This window comes from Equus przewalskii, chromosome 5 (assembly GCF_037783145.1).
Source record: "Equus przewalskii isolate Varuska chromosome 5, EquPr2, whole genome shotgun sequence".
In the NCBI taxonomy this organism is placed as follows: Eukaryota; Metazoa; Chordata; class Mammalia; order Perissodactyla; family Equidae; genus Equus; species Equus przewalskii.
This window is the reverse complement of record NC_091835.1, coordinates 62,218,526-62,237,362: the sequence shown is the minus strand read 5'-3', so window position 1 is coordinate 62,237,362 and position 18,837 is coordinate 62,218,526. Positions and strand designations below refer to the sequence as shown.

Here is an 18,837-nt window from a genome sequence, read left to right as displayed (position 1 = left end):
CCTCTCCCCACCCTCCCACAAAGCCCCACACAACTTGAAGGCTAGAGGAGCTCAATGTTAGAACTGTTTGGGAACTGTCTTCAAAACGAATCTATATTGGCCAACAGAGTCTATTTGAATTACAAATCCTGTTGTCTGAATCCATTTCCAAACCAGTCTACTGCCAGAGTCACAACTTTTTTTGTCTCTGCCACTTTAAAAAAGTATCTTAAAAAAAAGCAGCCTCTCAGCTGCCTTGCTTTGCAGCACAGATAACAGAAATTGGCCACAGAGTTATTTACTTGACTGCTCTATTTATGGCAACTTGTTTGTGTATTTTTAGATCCCAGTTACAATGGGCGCTTGTGCAGCTGTATACTGTAGAAACATATATGTTGCAAATCACTCCCAAGGGATCCTGATGGTACAAGGATTTTTTAACCTAAAGAAAAGGTGGGACCCTGAAGGAACAGGTGACCATTTTAAGTTGGTTTTATTTACTTGCATTTTGTAAATTGACAAAGCTCTTAAATATTGCATCTTTTTCTCTCCTTTCCTTTGGCATTTTATCACCTGTGATAAGGAAGCCGTTGCGGAAATTAAAGTTTGTAGTTCATAAGAGATTCAGACCTCTGCTGTGGATTATTATTCATCTATCATTTCTTTCTGGGCTTGCCTTGAGGTCCCGTTTTTACATCTCTTGGTCCTTTCTGTAGACAACTATTGCCAAACTTTGCTTTCTCTTCGCGTACCTAGAAATTGCTCAGAAACAAGATTAGCCTTGCGTATGGGCACGTTCTTGTGTTCGAATAATGATATTCACTTAACCTATTTATAAAAGCTCTTATTTGTGTACTTGATTACGTGCATCCCATGACCTGGCTCCTTTTCTTTTGCTGTTATTTACTGATAAAAATAAATCTCCTGCGCTAAGCAGTAGGAATCTCTCCGAAATGCAAGAGAAGTCCTAAGGGGAGAATTCATATGTTAATGAGCCCTTCCAAGTGAGAACTTGGTTAAACGTGCCATTTGCTGACATCATTGTTATGTGCAGAGTGGAGACGATTTCTGTAAGAGGTGGCTTGCATATTACCCCAGCGTTTTGTGGCCCGCGCGTGCACCTGCGGGAGGGGGAAGTTTACATAAGCATCATGGGGTCTTTGCATCTCAGCTGCTCTGAGCACTCACTTAGGGTTTCCGGGAATGGAGCAGGCGGACAGAGGTGGGTAGGTGCTCGAGCCACGAGATTGGCCAAGTGGGTGGGTAACTTTTCCAGGAATAACGTGCGCGCGGGACATCGTGAAGACTTGCCAGGGGCACGGTCAGCAGTGACAGTTCCTGGAAAGCCGGCAGCGGCGATATGTAGCTGGGCAGGCGCCTCCTGCGGACGCGAGCGGGGAGCCGACCAGGGCTGGCACCGCGGGCCGGGCGGCCAGCCCGCCGCTCTCCGCCCTCCGCGGAGGGTGGGACGGGTAGGAAGCGAAATGGTTACTTTTTAATGCGGGCTCTGGTTACTTTTGAAGATCGCCGGCCGCGGGCGGGCTCCCTGCGCAGAGCGGAGACCCGCGTTTTTCTCTCCGCAGTGGAGAATCCTGGAGAGACGCAGAGCCGGGCTGTGGGGGATGCGGGGGCCTGGACGTGGCGACTCAAACAGCGGGGAGCAGAGTCGGCGACGCCGGCAGGGACCGAGGGTCTCTGGGGAGCTGGAGGACCTTTGCGGGCCCCCTCTGGGCTGGTTAGGCTGCTGCCGCGGGTGAGAATCGCCGCGTTGCCCCGAAAGGGGTTCGTAGTGCAGCGGCCCAAAAAGGTGCGTCACGCGGGGGCGGGGGAGCGACCCCTCGCCCGCCGGGCGGGGCTAGCGCTGCGCCGCGACAGGGGGCGCGGCCGGCCGCGGTGCAATGGGCCCCGCGCTCGCTGCCCCCGCCCCTCGTACCCCGCCCTGCTAGGGTCTCCTCCGGAAATGGGTGGGCGAGGGTGACCTGGAGGGCACCCAGCCTCGTTTGCCTTCGAGAACTGCGCCGGGCCGCCAGCCTCGGCGGGTCGCAGAGCGGGTGGGTGGTCAGTGCGCGCCGGGGGCCGGCGGAGTCGCGGGGCGCCGGGAGGGGCTGGGGCCGCGCTCGGCCCCGCGGCCGCAGGTGGGGAGCCGCTGTCTGGCCCCGGGCTTGATGGCAGCCGGGCGGCGGGGGCTGGACGCCGAGGGCTGCAGGGTGCGCGCGTCGGGGCGCGCCCGCGGGGAGGGGGCTGCTCGTCGGAGGCTCCGGGAGAGACGCGGGGACCGGCGGCCACTCGGCACCGCCGTCCAGCCGCGGGGCGAGTGCTGTTCCTTGGAGGTGACGCTGCGCTGGGAGGCGGCGCGAGGCTTTTTTCTGGAGGTGCGTAAGGGGGTTCGAGGGCGACAGGTCCATCCCCGGGGCCCGGGGTCTGTTCTCTGCGGGCCCGGCAGCGGCGCCACGGAGGGGATCGCGGCCAGTCGCCGCGTCTGGAGCCCGGCCTCCGGGTACGACAGGCCGGGGAGGCGGCGAGGGGCAGGGGCCCGCTCCGACCCGCGGCCCGGCGCGCCCCCTCGCGGCTCGAGCAGCCACCGCCGCGCCAAGAGGAGGGACAGCGGGGCGCAGGGGGCGCTGCCGCCCGCTCGAAGGTGTCCCTCTTGGCGATGCGGGCCTGGGTTGATCCAGTGGAGCCCCGACAGCCATCCCTCGCCCCCTGTCTAGAATTAGCCAGCCGAATCTTCCCGACGAAGGTGCCATCCTTTCTCTCCGGCTCCCCTCCCGACCCCTTTTTTCCAAAAGCTCGGGTTTTCACATTAATCTCTGTCAATATAAACCAGGCTATGTGTGGAATTTGTTTTTACAACTCGGGTCTTGTGACTTCTCAAACACTTTCTTGAAGTGTTTTCTCTGGAAACTTGTTTCCAATGAGTGCTGTAAGTTGCACAAAGAGGAGTGTTGTTCAGGAGCCAACAGGTGACGGCGTGAAACCTGAGTCTGTGTGTACATTGGAGTCGAGTCTGGCTGCCGTTTCCTTGGGCCGCCGTTGAAAATAGAAATTCAAAAAATCAATAGGAGACTGACTGGAACCGATTTGGAGAAAATATCTGCATCCCCCGTTATGAAAAATAAGGAGTTCATGGGAACAGCGCCTTGCGTGGTCCGCCTCACGCCACAGCGTGCTTTTGGAATTTTGTCTTTTTATACCGGTTTGGAGCCAAATAACCTGACCCCCAGAGCGTCGCCCTGGCAGAGGACCTTGCTTTGTCATCATGTTTCCTCCTTTTGTTAAGCGGTCTGTCTTACTGTCGTGGAATGTATTTGTGCATGAAATTAGAATGCTTTGAAACCCTGCAGAGTGCACATTTCCTCTTGGAAAAATGGAGAGCTTCTTGGCAATTGGATGGTACGTGACAGGCCACTCAGCTGTCGGAAAATGTACGAGTTGGATGGAGGTTTACCTGGAAAATAGAGCAAGTGCCAAAGGGCATATGGCCTAATGCCACTAATTGGTAGGAGGTCGTTTTAGTGAAGGAATGTTTCTGAGTAATATCTCCGGATACCTCATGATGTTTTTATTTTACAGTTATCTTTCCAGTTCATTTCAGTATAATTGAATTGGACTCTGTTGGCCCTGACTTTTGTCTTTAGCAGACAATAGGCATTGAGTGCTCTTTGGGTGTGTGACAGCTTTAAAGAGGTAACAGTTTACTCTCTTTTTCCTGTGAAAATCAAATCTTGATTGTAATAGTTTTGATACCTATGACTTTTAAAGGTCTCTGCATTTTTTTTTTTTAAGTTTTAAGTGAAGGACACCATAAACACAGAAATACATGTATCCGTTAGGGTAATATATTTTGTGTGTTGAAAAGAATGGAAGTGTAGCAGGTCTCTCTCCTGTCAAATTAGTGGGTAAATTTAATTCACCTGCATATGTAGCCTGGCAGAATTAGAGCAGCTTTTGAATGGGGGTGTGTGATCTGCATCTTCTATGTCCTAAGGCCTTGTTAACAAGCAGTTTAACAAAGAAGTTGTTAAGCAGTTTGTGGCCCACTGGATGGCACTTAGCAGCAGGGGACACCTAGGGAATGTTAGCCCAACTGACTTTACAAATCAGTATCTGTTCTGGTTTTTGGTGATCAAAGGATTTCTGACGTCCCTGGGCATGTTCACACAAGAAAGACTTTTTCCTAGGGATCCTGCAATGCCATGGTAGTCTTCTCATAGGAACTAGAGTGGAATTACATTGGGAAAAGTATTTGTAATTAGGAGTATGACCTTACACTTCGTATTCAATGGCAGGCACTGAAAATTATTCTGCTTTCTATTTGCATGATTTTGATTTGATTTGGTGACTTGGTCCAAGAAAATGATGAATAATAGGAACCATACCAGAACTGATGTACAGCTTTAACCTCAATATGTATCTGATTGAACTCATTCTCCTCAACCCCCTCAAATTCTCATTCCCTTTCTGACTTGCTTATGTAGCATTTCCATATTGGTTCTTCGTCTTTCAATCACCTAAGACTCAACTATTTTTGACTCAGTTTCCCCTTTCTTATTGGTTCCTTTTACTTTCTCTCCCTAAGCCACCATGTTTAGGCTCTCTTGGTGACACTGGGCTATTAGGCCCTCCCCAGGTTCCTTTTCTCTCTCCTGACCATCACTATCATATTTTAAGACCAGGAGTGGCACCCTCCTATTCATTGTTGTTTCCTATTGCCTGTAGGGTTAGGTCCGAAGTCTTCCACCTGGTGTGTATAACTCTTGAAAATCTTACTCTGTGCTACCATTGCCATTGCTTCTTTGGAAGAATCCGTCTTCCATTGAAACTGTCGACTCTTCACTGCCTCTGCACCTATGTCTGCTGTGCTGACTTATTAAGCTGTTTAGGGAAAAATAGTAAAGGCTTGTTTATGTGTATGTCAAGGTCAATCAAAATAATAATCCTTAGCCATTCTGGATGCAGCAGACAATCTGTAGAAAATAAATGACCCCACGTGACCAAGATAGCACAGCAAGATAATATAGCTGCTGTTTACCTTCAGTAACAGCTTCACATACTGTGTGTTACCTTATTTCACCAGTGATTACTTTGCTTGTTGGAGGAGGCGTGAGCCTTTGTCCACAAAGTAATTGTTCTATGTACTTCAGACAAATTTTTTCAAACTGTAATTGCCTAATCTACAGAATATTGAAAGCAACACATTAAAAAAGATTTGGAGGAGGTTGGTTGTGGACAAGGGGGAAAGGCTACGAACTTACTCCAGAAGAGACTGAAGTAACAAGAATCCAAAGATCATGAGAGCAGGGAGGAAAATAACAATACAAACTTTGTCAGGCATCTTAAAGTCCTGGGTCTGGGGCCATGCATTTCTGGATATCAGCTCTACGTGGTGAGATATCCCTGAACCCCGCATGTTCTAGTTGAGGAACTAGGTTCCCAGGTCACACCCAGCTGGTTGGCTGGATTAAAACTCCTGTTCCTTGAGTCCTGAAGCCAGTGTTCTTTCTACTGATTGTTTTCTACTCAAAATGAAAACAAATCTAAACAGCCAGAAGCTAGGTCACATATAATTTACACACATACCACCATTAAAGAAAGCAAGGAAATGTATAATGGAATTTGGAAACATTTCTATCACAGTGGATGCTTTTTAAGTTCTGGCTTTTAATGGAATAAATGTCAGTTGCTTTCTTGATATCTCCCAGAATTGCTCAGTAATGGTCTGTAAATAGAATGAATGAATGAATGGAGTGAATGAATCTGGAAAGTAAATTTCATGAGGAACCACTCATTACATCACTGCATTGGATGAATGAGGCCACAGTCTAATTTGAGGACCAAGTGTCCCCTCACAACCAAGCATACACTGGGTCCTCACAGTTGGTGCTCTCCCTAGGTCAACTGGAAAGACCCTGCCATGCTCCATAGACGGTTAAACTGCTGCGTGTGTGTGTGTGTGTGTGTGTGTGTGCGTGCGCGCGTGCGTGCACACATGCATGTGCCCATGCGTGCTGTGTGTGCTGGTGTCAAAGGTTCTATGTAGGGACTGGTTAGAAGCTGATTGCAAGAGAGCTGGGAATGGTGGCCAAGAGTTTGGCAAAACTGTTCGCCCTTCAGAAAGCTAGAGCCCCTTCCCAACTCACAAAGATGCTGAAACTCGCATATCAACATTCGGTCTTTTTTATTAACACGTTATTCTTATGCCGGATGTGCTGGTCAGCTTCAAGAAAATCTGTGTAGTCACAGTGGAAGTAACAATGCCAACTGGTCCATGTCAGTAGTAACACTAACTCGTTATGTTCATATAATTCTTTTCTTTAAGACTCTTCCATGTCCTTAGACTGTCTTTGGAAGGAATATGGTTGGCGTTTTTAAAGAACCAGGCCCCAAGATGTCTGGTGCCTTGTCAAAGGCATGAAGACTTCAGGGCTGAGTTTACTGAATGCTGCAAGCACCAGATTCCATTCCCTAAGTATTGCTCTCTCCCCTGTGTCAGATGTTCTCTTGACAATTATATGATGATTGAGAAGTCGGACATCTGCGAGCTGTTTGTCCTTGAGTCTAAGTGGTGAGAAGTGGCTGTTTAACTATTTTGAAGGAAGAAGGGAGAGAAAGGACAAAGGAGGGAAATGGAACTCTTCCACTTTATCGGCTGGCTTCCCTGGACTTACTCCCACGATACTGCTTGTCTTTCTAAGAAAAAAGTATCTCATCTTTCTCTACCTGACCACAGACTTCTTTCTCCCCTCCCTTGCGTCCCTGCCTTTTTCTTCTGTTTGTTATTCATTTCTCTCCTTGACTTTTATAGTCGGCTTTTAGTCATCTCTTCAAAATAGTACCTGCAAATAACTCATCACCTGCTCAAATTTAGTTCAGATCCCTCTTCTCTGTGCTTGACCTCAGTGCCATCTTTGACGGTGTTGTTAGATCTTAAAGGTGTTGCTTCCTCAGCACATTTCCTTCATAGTTGGACTCTGTTTGGAATGTGAACAAACCCATAAAAACTATTTTACTTTTCCCTGCATGATGAGATGTATTTATATCCAGAATTATAATCACAGAATACGGGTTTGAGCTATTTTGGCTTTTTATTCTGTTTCTCTCCAGCATCTAACATGATGCCTTGCACATAGTTGGTGTTTGGTTTTTTTATATATATATATATTTTTAAAGAGATCATGTTTAATTTAACTGTGGTTAGGAGAATCTAAAAAATACACACTCTCAAATGGTTCCCACAGAAGTGTGTGTATGTTTGTCCGAAAGAGGAAGAGGAGGATAAAGCAAATGAAGCAAAATGTGAACTCTTGATGAGTCTGGGTGCAGGCTGGATAGCAGTGCCTTACTCTTCTTGCATCTCTTCTAAAGTTTGAAATTACAAAATAAAAAGTTACAAAAATAAGTAAATAACATAGAAAATAAATAAAGGAAGGGGCACAGGACAGCCAGTCTTGTCCATCTAAGTCCGGTTCTGCAAAAAAAAAAAAAAAAATTGAAAAAATGTTTCACTCTATCTCATAACCCGGACTTTGAATAGTTCAATTTCATTGTAATTCAACTCACATGTAAAACTGATGTGTCCCTATATCATGTGATCAACCTTATGAGACAACCCCTGGAAATGAAATTAATGGAATTTTTCTGTTAGATCTAATTCACCCATGGTTTCCTGTTTGGCCTAAAAGGTGGTATTTTGGCAGACCAAGAACAGTCATACTTACATGTTATTAGGAAGACCCTTCATCATGACCCAGAGCAGTCAACTGCTTTCCTACGACATAGGATGAGACAGTCATATACTTCTTTGGGTCTGCTGACAGGTACAGGTAATTTAAAAAAGGAAAAACCCAAATTCAAGTCTTTTTGTTATCAAGTAAAGAAAAAGTGGTTAGTAATATAGGGTAGCATCTCTTACCACCGCCTGGTAAGTCGGGGTCAGGCTGTGTAACTTTCGCTTTTGTGATGTTTCTTTTTTGGTCAGCTCTGAGACCTTGCTAATAAATGTAATGTTTTGTCATTTTAAGTTACCTTGTGATATAAAAGAAAAAGAGAGGCTTTCTCCAAAGAATAAACTCGGAGTGAGGCCGCTGAATTTTCATAACCCTTTCTGACTGTAGGTTCTCCCTGAAATGCCTTCTCTAGGCAAAGCGGGCTGCCTCCCATCAGTTACATCGTTTTTCCTGTCTCGCGCAGTAGCATGGGTAGTTCTCCAAAGAAAAGGCATTGGCTCAATCAGCTTCCACCCCCAGGAGGCGGGGCCGGGATGTAGGGATTTCAGATCACAGAGAGGCCCAGTTCTAAGGCCACTGCTTGTTAACTTACTGAACGTGGACAGTTGACCTGTGGCAAATTGCTCTGAGGCTCAGCTTCCTCTGCTGTTAAGGGAGCTAGGCCTTCATTGGGTTGCTTGATACGGTGATTAAATGTCATAACAGTAATGATGCCAGGCTAGGCAGAAGGAGTAGGTTAGCTCTTGGAGTGCCAACAAGTGAAACTGAAAGCCATGCCTGTGGTAAAAATAACTGTCACTCACGTTCCTTCAGTCATATTCCTCACGTTGCTGATGGATGACAGGCCTCAGTGTCGTTTGTGGAAAGGCTGGAATGAGCGTGTGGGAGTTGTGGGCTTGAGATGTGACCAGTACATCCAGATGATTGGGAGGGGGATTGTGGCATTTAGTTGCTAAAGTTGATTTACCTTGATTAGGATAGTAATTTACTGTACATTTTTCACAAAAGGCTAATCAAGAAATACAGCTGTAAGAGTAATTCACATCTTCGGCAATCTGCGTCTTTGTGCTAGCTCGGAAAATCCATCACTTGTCTTAATTTGTAGTGTTTTCTCTTCTTTTATATATAGTGACATTTAGTTTTTAGGTTCTATTTAATATTTATGTTCTTTGTAAGTTTCTGCAGAGCAGGTACCTCACTGTCTCCCTTCTCAGCTGGATTTGGCAAAGGACAAATGTGCATATTTCATGATTCAGGTTAAATTGCACTGAAGGCACCCTGTTCTCCTGGTGGGGGTTTTTGAGTTACTAATTAAATTCTTAACCTCTAGTTCTCTTCCTTTGACATGTGGGAGTTGTTTTTTTCAAAACAAAAGGGAAAGACTAGATCCAAGAAATTTTCTGACTTTCATTAACACATCCTTTTTTATTGAGGGCTAAGAGGAATGTGCCTGTGTTTAGAAAGCCTTTCCTAAGTCGAGACATGAATGAATTGCACCTGTGTGAAATGATGACTTGTTTAAAAGGTCGTAACCTCCCAATGGTAGTGTAGGAAATGAGGTCATCTTTACTTTTTGTTCAGGGTGAATGAAAGTTAAATTTATTAGTTGGAATAATATCTACTGTGTGGCATTGTTCCTACTGCTAATAAAGATTGTAGCCATTGGATGGGGAACTGTTACAACTTGAAGTTTTTTATTGCCTTTGATTTATAAAAGAAAAACTAAGTTTTAGTAATCGTAGGTTGTAATGCTATTTTTCTAATACTAGTGTTTTCTAATACTGTAAGTATTTAGGGTTGCATTCGATAGTTGCTGAGAAATAACTTACGTCTCAGGGTGAAAATGTTTAGGTTTTTCTGTCTTTCCTACTTGTTTAAACAAGCGAGAATTTGTGAAGGCAGAAGAATTTCTGGAAGTCTGATGTGTCAGGTATGGAGTGTGACTAGACTCTGGCTTTTAGCTATGTCACCTTGGGCAAGTCACTTAACTTCCCTGAGCCTTGTTTTCTCTAAAATTGGGTTAGGCTAATTATCTGTAATTTTCTTTCTTTTTTTGGTGGAGGAAAAGGGGCAGGTATAAAAAGCTGCATCTGATTTTGAAAGTCTTGTGTCTTTTTTTCTTCATAGTGTCTTGGGATGAGGGATGAGTTAAGAATCAGAAGAGACTTAGAAGGAACATAAATGGTGGTAGCAAAGCTCCTGGGTGGTAGGGCAGTGACTGTTGTGTAGACACGGCCCTTCATCTGAGAAGACTTTTCCTTCAGAGCAGGATTTGCAGCTCACTTTGCCCAGCAGCAGGCTGATAGCACAGCGCACACAGTAGGCGCCACATGACCATTCTGTGAGTGCCTGCTAAGGATGCGATTCGGCACTAATAGTCAGCAAGCCGCATTTTGTTTTAACCTAGTGCTTAGATTTGTTACTTTTTGTTGAAGGAACTCATCAGTGAACATCTGGCTGACGTTAGCCCGCAGATAGTAAAGGCTTGTGGATTTAATGTGCTATGTAAGGCTTCACCTGTGCTGTTTCTACTCCGTGAGTAAACTGAGTCTAGTGCCTCTCAAAACTTGATCAGAAACCTGAAACCTAAGCAGCTTGGCCCAGTGAACCCACTCGCTGCAGGCGGCAGTGCCTCCGCTGGGAAAATTGATAGGAAACATGGGGGAGCGGAGGAGGGTCTGTGGAGCCATTTTTCCCAGCACATAGTGGCGGACAAGGCCGGAGCAGGTACAGTCCCTCCCAAGACTTCAAGGGGGTCTCATCTGTGGGCAAGCTAGAAAGCCAAAGCAATTTTCTTGAGAACCCTTCTAATGAACAGTGTGTAGAGCGGCACCTTTTAAAGGCAACTGAACTAAACTAGTTTTGGGGGCATTTTCTAAAATGCTGAGCTGGTCAGGGGGCTGTTTCTGAATTGGGTGGCCCTGGATTTTAAGTTTCACTGGGCCTGGGGGTGGGGACACTAGTAATTTGGTGACTTTCTCTGGGTCCCAGCTGTGTGTAAACAAGCATTCAATAAAAGCTCTTGGAGAGTAAGAGGAATGTCTTCAGGTTTTCAATTTCTTTGTTTTTTCTTATTTTATCCACAGCAGCCACTGTTTGATGTCCTGTGACTAAGAAAACGGCTTTTAACTTGATTGTTATGCCTTTGGAGATGGAGCCCAAAATGAGCAAACTCGCCTTTGGGTGCCAGCGAAGTTCCACGTCAGACGACGATTCTGGCTGTGCTTTGGAGGAGTACGCCTGGGTGCCCCCGGGCCTCAGACCAGAGCAGGTGGGAACCTAATCCTGTGTTTTCTGTTTTTCAATGTGATTTAAGATTTTTTAAGAATTAAAAACAAGTTTATCGAATGTCAGTGCCATGCTGACCTGCTCCCCTCCTCCGTCCCCACTCTGCTTTGGGATAGTTTTAAATTTTTGCTTTTTAAGGTTGTACTTAGTTTCTCAAAGGAATTTTTCAATCCTTTTTGTACTCATGGATCCGGAAGCACCAATAATGATGCTATTTTTTGCTCCAATGAATGAAATCCAGGGTACTTATATGCATTTGTTATGTAAATTTCTGAGAGTCCCTTTGGAGAGAGTGAGAGAAATTTGCTTTTTTAAAAACTTCAGTAACAACAAAAAGGTAATAAAAGAAAAGCAAAGTTTCCAGGCCAGTTCTCAGCCACACTTCTGCTTTGCAAGAGAGGAAACACTGAGCTGTAAGAAACCATTGGAAGTGTTGTTGCTTACACATTTCACATTTGATAACCTCGCACATAAGAGAATCTGTCACCACACAGCGTGGATTAGAAAAAAAATTTAAGAGCTAATTTTGTGCTTGCTTTGTATTGTTATTTTAAGGAAGATGAGAACATTCTATATGCCTCTTTTTATTTTCTCAATCTCCTGATAATGATAAACTTGTTAAAAATTGCTGGTGATAGATGTTATTATAGAGCCAAGGCATAGTTTGAAAGCGAAGCAACTACACACCCACTTGGCCCCTTCTCAGTTGTGCTTGTCTCCTATATGGTGGGAACTCTTGAGAATAGGGGGTCTTTATTCATCCGGGGCCTTGCACAGTCCCTGGCACACACGGAGCTGGTATTCAGTAAGTGTTTATAAGTGTAAAAGCTTATGTAGCTGATACAGTGGGGAGAGGGTGAGATGTGGGCACACCAGCTAGGAAGGCAATGTTTTAACAAACTGCTTACTAAGAGAGAATCCTTTCTTGAAGCTTAGGATAAGGTAGGTTTGTGTGATACTAAGATATTAAAGCAGATAAGCTCCAAATTCCCTAATCTCCCATCTTTTTCCTTAAATCGCTTTCATTCTTAGTGCTATAGTGTCCTATGCAGTACTCATTAAGGGATGGTCCTTTAAATACAACAGGAAAAAAACCCAAAGCAAACAAAAATTGAGTTCTCCTTTCAAAGTGAACTAAGTACAGCTCAATATGGCTCCCCTCCAGTTTCCTTGGGGAAATTGACTCCAAGTATTTGGAAAATAACACCCATGGAAGCAAAGAAAGCTGATGCTTGAGAGAACCTGATAAGGGAGAGTTTACAAAGTTTAACAAAACAGCTTTTGTCTCTGTAACAGTGTAAAATTCAGAGAGCAAAGTCAGTGTGTTTGTGTAGTGGCTGGATTTTGGACAGTGTCACACAGCCTGTGTGGTCATTTGTAGCACTCACCCAGGACTCTCTCTTGGCTGACCCTAGGGAGAGTGACTAAAGAATAGTAGCATTAAATGTGCATATTTTATGGCACATAATTTATGATGCCCCTAATTGTCATTACCACTTACATTCCTGAAGAGCAATTTAGCAGCTGGGTGCTAGCTCTCTGAAGGTTTATGGTTCTCCTGGGTTGGCTCAGCTGGTCTTCTCATTAGCTGCAGGAGGCCAAACCTGCACCTAAAGGGAAAGGTAACTATTTAAGATGGAATATAAGCCAAGTTGTTCACTTCCTGTGTGCCGATGTCCTTCTCTCCATCTCCTTCTCAGATCCAGCTCTATTTTGCTTGCTTACCGGAGGAAAAGGTTCCTTATGTCAACAGCCCTGGAGAGAAGCATCGAATTAAACAGCTTTTGTACCAGTTGCCACCACATGATAATGAGGTAAAATAACAGGAAGAAGGCTCATTAGGAAAAGAAATCCGTGCCAAGCATCAAGATGCCTCCCATAAACCCCAGCTCCTCACTGGCTAGGGCTCTCTTTTGCCTTCTTCCATTAAGATTCGGCTGGAGACTACAGCTTTCCATTCTTTTAGGGAGAAAGGGTGTCAGTGCAATGAACTTAACACAACTTGGTTTTTACAGTGTTTGCAGCTACCCTCCAATTATCAGGAGCCCACAAATTCCTGAGCTTTCCCTGCGCCTTCATCTAGAGTCAAGCTTCTTGGTGGTTCAAGCCTGCAGTGGAGTTGAATGCCCGTAGACTAGAGGGTGAAAGTGGCAATTCACAAGTTTAAGCCTTTTGTGGAAAGGTTAATGTCTTACATTTTTTCAGTATCTCTGCTGATAAGAGTTTAAATTAAACATTTCATTTGTTTTTGGTGTGTGTGTGAGGAAGATTGGCCCTGAGCTAAGTTCTGTGCCAGTCTTCCTCTATTTTGTATGTGGGATGCCTCCACAGCATGGCTTGATGAACGGAGTGTAGGTTCGCTCCCGGGATCTGAACTCCTGAACCCCAGGCGGCCGAAGTGGAGCCTGTGAACTTAACCACTAGGCCACTGGGCTGGCCCCTTTTTCATATTTTAAGGAAAAGACCGTTCTTTCAAATAGCACTTCCCTCTTGCTGGAGAGGCTGCAAGATTTAGTGTCATTTCAAAAGTATGGTGTCATTTTTAAATTGGAGATTCGAGGGCAGGCCAGATAAACCTGCTGTTTTATTTCCTGAAGCTCTGACTCTGGGAAGAAAGAATCGGTGAGGGAGACTGCGCTCCAGTGTAGTGCTTCTGTTTCCCCTTCTCTGAAGGTGCGGTACTGCCAGTCTTTGAGCGAAGAGGAGAAAAAAGAATTGCAGGTGTTCAGTGCTCAGCGGAAGAAGGAAGCGCTTGGAAGGGGAACGATTAAACTCTTGTCCAGAGCAGTCATGCACGCTGTGTGTGAGCAGGTAGCCCTTTCAAGGATGAGCAGCTCGTGGGAGTGGTGTGGATGGAGCAAGCCGAGGGGAGGTGACAGGGCTGGCACAGGTGTGGACCCTGAAAGCCAAAGAGAAAGAAAGGCAGCCTAGCTTTATATTAAATGGGGATTCATGTTTATAACTGGCTGCACTGCTGGGGGTGACGGGGGAAGCAGTCTGCCCTTCTGGTAAACATCCGGGGAAATCCTGCCTTTCGTAGGATCCTGGCAGGGAGGGAGGAGGTAGGGTACACCTAGTATTCAAAAAACGCAGAGACATACTGAAGACATCCAGATCCTCCCTGGCCATGCTCAGAGTAGGAAACGTATCCAACAGGAGGCCGGCTCAGGAAAACCACGCTTAATGTGAGTCAGATGGAAGCGTTCTTAGAAGAGTCTAGTGTGGTGGTATATCTGAGGCCTGTTCCTTCCAGTTGAGACTCACAAATAATCCTGCATTAAAGAGCTATTTAATCACTAACAGGAGGAGACAAAAATAAAAGATCCCCTGACAAATTTGGGATTTAGTGTGAAGTGGGAAAGGCTGAGAATCCAGTTGTTAAAAAAGGATCATTTTAAATTCCAATCCTTTTGTTTTTAGTGTGGGTTGAAGATAAATGGAGGTGAAATTGCAGTGTTTGCCTCTCGCGCGGGCCCTGGAATATGCTGGCACCCATCCTGTTTTGTCTGCTTCACGTGTAACGAGCTGCTGGTCGACCTCATCTATTTTTACCAGGATGGAAAAATTCACTGTGGCAGGCACCACGCTGAACTGCTCAAGCCACGGTGTTCAGCATGTGATGAGGTAAAAAAAAGTTCACCCGTTAACACTGGAAAAAATAAGCTTCTAGTAAGCCAATATTCCACTGTTCACACCTAAGCAAAATAGAACTATCTCCTGCTTGTGCTCTGTTTGTATATTTTCAAGATAACCCTGTACATTCATTGAGGCAATGGAATAATATGTGGCTAACGAAGAGAAGGCAGCAGGGGTCTTTGTGTATTGAAAAGTAGGGTATCCTTGATGGACTGTGAGGAAAAAAACAAGTTGCAAGAAGAGTATGTAGTAAATGGTCTTGTTTCTGTTACATAAAGGAGGAGAAAAACAAGATTGTATATGAATTTGTACACACTCAGAAACTATACAGAAAGACATACTCTAAGTTAACAGTGGTTATCTCCGGGGCATGTGGGAATGGATGATGGTGTGAAAGGAAATTTTTTTTTCCTTAAGCTTTTTATTTTAAAGTATTTTTAGATTCACAGAAAAGAAGAGTTGCAAAGATATTAGAGCGAGTTCTTACATGCCCTTCTTCCAGCTTCCCCTTTGTTAACATCTTACATAACCATGGTATATGCATTGAAACCAAGAAATTAACATTGGCATAATACTATTAATTAAACTATAGACTATATTTAGATTTCCCCAGTTTTTCTACTAATGGCTCTTTTCTCTTCCGAGATCCCATCCAGGGTACTTCATTGAATTCATTCGTTGTATCTCCTTAGTCTCCTTCAATCAGTGACAGTAAACTTTCCCTTGTTACTTTCATGCATTTATTTATTTTTGAAGCTTTTTCAATGATTTGCTATTTGAAATTCTTTTTTTTTAAGATTGGCACCTGAGCTAGCAACTCTTGCCAATCATTTTTTTTTTTTCTTCCCAAAGGCCCCCATTGCATAGCTGTATATTCTAGTTGTGAGTGTCACTGGTTGTGCTCTGTGGGATGCCACCTCAGCATGGCCCGATGAGTGGTGCCATGTCCGCACCCAGGATCCGAACCAGTGAAACCCTGGGCCGCCAAAGCGGCGCATGTGAACTCAACTACTCGGCCACAGGGACCGGCCCCTGAAATTTTTTTGAAACCAAAATATAAAAAGTAAAGTCCTGGGCCGGCCCCGTGGCCGAGTGGTTGAGTTCATGTGCTCTGCTGTGGCAGCCCAGGGTTTCGCTGGTTTGGATCCTGGGCGCGGACATGGCACCGCTCGTCAGGCCACGTTGAGGCGGCCGTCCCACGTGCCACAACTAGAAGGACCTGCAACTAAGATATACAACTATGTACCAGGGGGGATTTGGGGAGATAAAGCAGAAAAAAAAAAAAGATTGGCAGTAGTCGTTAGCTCAGATGCCAATGTTTAAAGAAATAAAATAAAGTCCTTAATCTGGAGATGGCCATCAGGTCAAATGAAGCATTATGTACACAAGTGCTGTTCACACAATCCAGCATCTGGATAGCTGTAACTGTGTGGACTCCGCACATTTTTTTGAGTTTTCTTTCCATTAAAACACGCACAGACCACTAAATTATTTCAATGGTGATGTATTCTTTGCCAGATTATACAACAAAGTGTGATTGGGGGAGCAAAAATATAACCAAATGTATTACCTCCAATGTAGAAATCTGTCTTGTTTTTTTATTTTTATTTATTTTTTATTTTTATTTATTCGTTTGTTTTTTAAAGATTGGCACCTGAGCTAACATCTGTTGCCAATCTTTTTTTTTCGTCCCTCCTTCTTTTCCCCAAAGCCCCCCAGTATATAGTTGTATATTCTAGTTGCAGGTCCTTCTAGTTTTCCTATGTGGGACACCTCCTCAGCATGGCCTGATGAGCAGTGCTAGGCCCACCCCCAGGATCTGAACTCGTGAAACCCTGGGCTGCTGAAGTGGAGCACGTGAACTTAACCACTTGGCCAACGGGCCAGCCCTGTTTTGTTTTTTTAAAGTTTAAGCAAGCACTTAGTTTTTTTTTTCCCCCAACATTTAAATTTTCTGCTCTTGTATTGCAGCTAGATCAAGTTAGATTTAAGCTGGAGACTGTGAGAAACAAGGTTAGCTATCTAAGTGACTTTTTTAAGAGCTAGTATCAGTTGCCCAGAAATTGCAGTTACTTGGTCTTTAAAATAGCTGACAATGATTTTCTTTCACCCTATGGTTTCATATTTCTTTTTAAAGATAATTTTTGCTGATGAGTGCACAGAAGCTGAGGGTCGCCATTGGCACATGAAACACTTCTGCTGCCTTGAGTGTGAAACGGTCCTCGGCGGACAGAGGTACATCATGAAGGATGGCCGCCCGTTCTGCTGTGGCTGTTTTGAGTCTCTGTATGCCGAGTACTGTGAAACCTGTGGGGAGCATATTGGTAAGTCCATAGCCTGGCCTGTCTGCTCTCACTTATCCATTTGTCTATGATTATCCACTGTCATTTTTTTTTTTTTAATCAAGGCATAATTTACATATAGTGAAATGTACAGATCTTAAGTGTTTCCATTTGGTGAGTTTTGATAAATGGCTGTATAGTCGATTCTCATTATTTGTGGTAGTTACGTTCTGTAAAGTCACCTTGAACACTGAATTATTGAGTACTGAATCTTTGCTCCTCAGGGAAATATGGGTTAGGTTCCTGCGAGCCTCTGGTCACAACATTTTCATCAGCCAATCAGTATATAATCTTGTTTCATGTGTGTTTGGGTTTAAAGACACTGTATATAATATGTATTGTTGATTCATTAACATTGAACTCACAGCCAACAGCACTATAGTTCATGCCTGAACAAAGCTTGTCGAATGGATTTCCTCTGTAAGGTACATCACAGCCTTCTCGCATTTAGGAACCCTAGACAGCACTTCAGCACTACGGTTGGGGGCCTTTTTAAACAGCAAAATCACCAAGAGAAAGCACAAAAATGCGAAGAAAACATGGCACTAACTGGTCACTTGTTTAAAGTATAAGAGCTGAAACAGAAGGCACAGTGCCCCTTTATGTGACCTCAGCTGGGAACATGCGTCTCGACTCAAACTTTTTGCCACTCTGCACGTGTCTGCAAATGACCTTGAAAGTTCTGCAAGTTGATTTTGGGGGTTACAAATAAATTTTAGCAAGTAGGCAAATTCACAGATACGGAATCTGCGAGGGATGAGAATTAACTGTACCGGTGTAACCCATACCCCATCAAGATACAGAGCATTTCCATCACCTCTGAGACTTCCCTCATGCCCACAGTCTTTCGTCTCTCTGTTTCTTTGTTCTTGTGTTTCAAGCATTGAACTATATAACCTGCTATTCTATCCTTGTTCAAAACAGGTGTCGACCATGCACAGATGACCTACGACGGGCAGCACTGGCATGCCACAGAAGCCTGCTTTTCTTGTGCCCAGTGTAAAGCCTCTTTACTGGGGTGTCCCTTCCTTCCCAAACAAGGTCAGATTTATTGCTCAAAAACCTGCAGCCTTGGTGAAGACGTCCATGCCTCTGATTCTTCGGACTCTGCATTTCAGTCAGCTCGATCAAGGGACTCCAGAAGAAGTGTCCGGATGGGCAAAAGCAGTCGGTCAGCGGATCAGTGTAGGCAGTCTCTCCTCTTGTCCCCCGCTCTGAATTACAAGTTTCCTGGCCTTTCAGGCAATGCTGACGACACCCTTTCTCGGAAACTAGATGATCTGAGTCTCTCCAGGCAAGGAGCAAGTTTTGTCAATGAAGAATTTTGGAAAGGCAGAGTAGAGCACGAAACCCCAGAAGACCCTGAAGAATGGGCTGAGCATGAAGATTATATGACGCAGCTCCTCCTCAAGTTTGGTGATAAAAGCCTCTTTCAGCAGCAGCCCAATGAGATGGATATTCGAGCCAGTGAGCATTGGATATCTGATAACATGGTTAAAAATAAGACTGAATTAAAGCAAAATAACCAGAGCCTTGCAAGTAAAAAGTACCAATCTGATATGTATTGGGCACAGTCACAAGATGGACTGGGCGATTCTGCTTATGGCAGCCACCCAGGGCCTGCAAGCAGTAGGAGGCTCCAGGAACTAGATCTGGACCATGGGGCTGCGGGATATAATCATGATCAAACACAGTGGTATGAGGATTCCCTGGAGTGTTTGTCAGACTTGAAACCAGAGCATAGTGTTCGGGATTCCATGGATTCTTTGGCTTTGTCTAATATCACAGGTACATAATCCAGGGATTATGGGGTGTTTGAAAAAGGAGCCACTAAAAAGTTTATTCCAAAAATTACAGTTCAGCAC

General features: G+C 44.7%; 1 protein-coding gene and 1 long non-coding RNA gene across 14 annotated transcripts in view; one reads left to right on the top strand and one right to left on the bottom strand.

The window, feature by feature from the left end:
* The window catches only part of PRICKLE1 (prickle planar cell polarity protein 1), a 103,292-nt gene that overhangs the window by 78,361 nt on the left and 6,094 nt on the right, over nt 1-18,837 (top strand). For 2 of the 13 annotated variants that reach the window (XM_070621052.1, XM_070621061.1), the window contains exons 2-7: nt 10,793-10,977; nt 12,695-12,808; nt 13,668-13,805; nt 14,415-14,618; nt 16,768-16,954; nt 17,897-18,760. In XM_070621052.1, coding sequence (XP_070477153.1) covers nt 10,846-10,977; nt 12,695-12,808; nt 13,668-13,805; nt 14,415-14,618; nt 16,768-16,954; nt 17,897-18,760 — 1,639 coding nt within the window. In that variant the 5' untranslated portion in view covers nt 10,793-10,845. Of the gene's footprint in view, nt 1-1,094; nt 1,787-1,879; nt 2,031-2,215; nt 2,352-10,792; nt 10,978-12,694; nt 12,809-13,591; nt 13,806-14,414; nt 14,619-16,767; nt 16,955-17,896; nt 18,761-18,837 lie in introns of those variants that run through there. The other 11 variants (XM_070621057.1, XM_070621054.1, XM_070621053.1 and 8 more) reach the window with 11 other exon arrangements.
* On the bottom strand, nt 6,141-12,607 carry LOC103547482 (uncharacterized). Its single transcript, XR_543961.2, has 2 exons — nt 12,496-12,607; nt 6,141-7,447 (listed from the first exon to the last, which is right to left on the bottom strand). It is a non-coding gene; the product is annotated as an uncharacterized lncRNA (long non-coding RNA).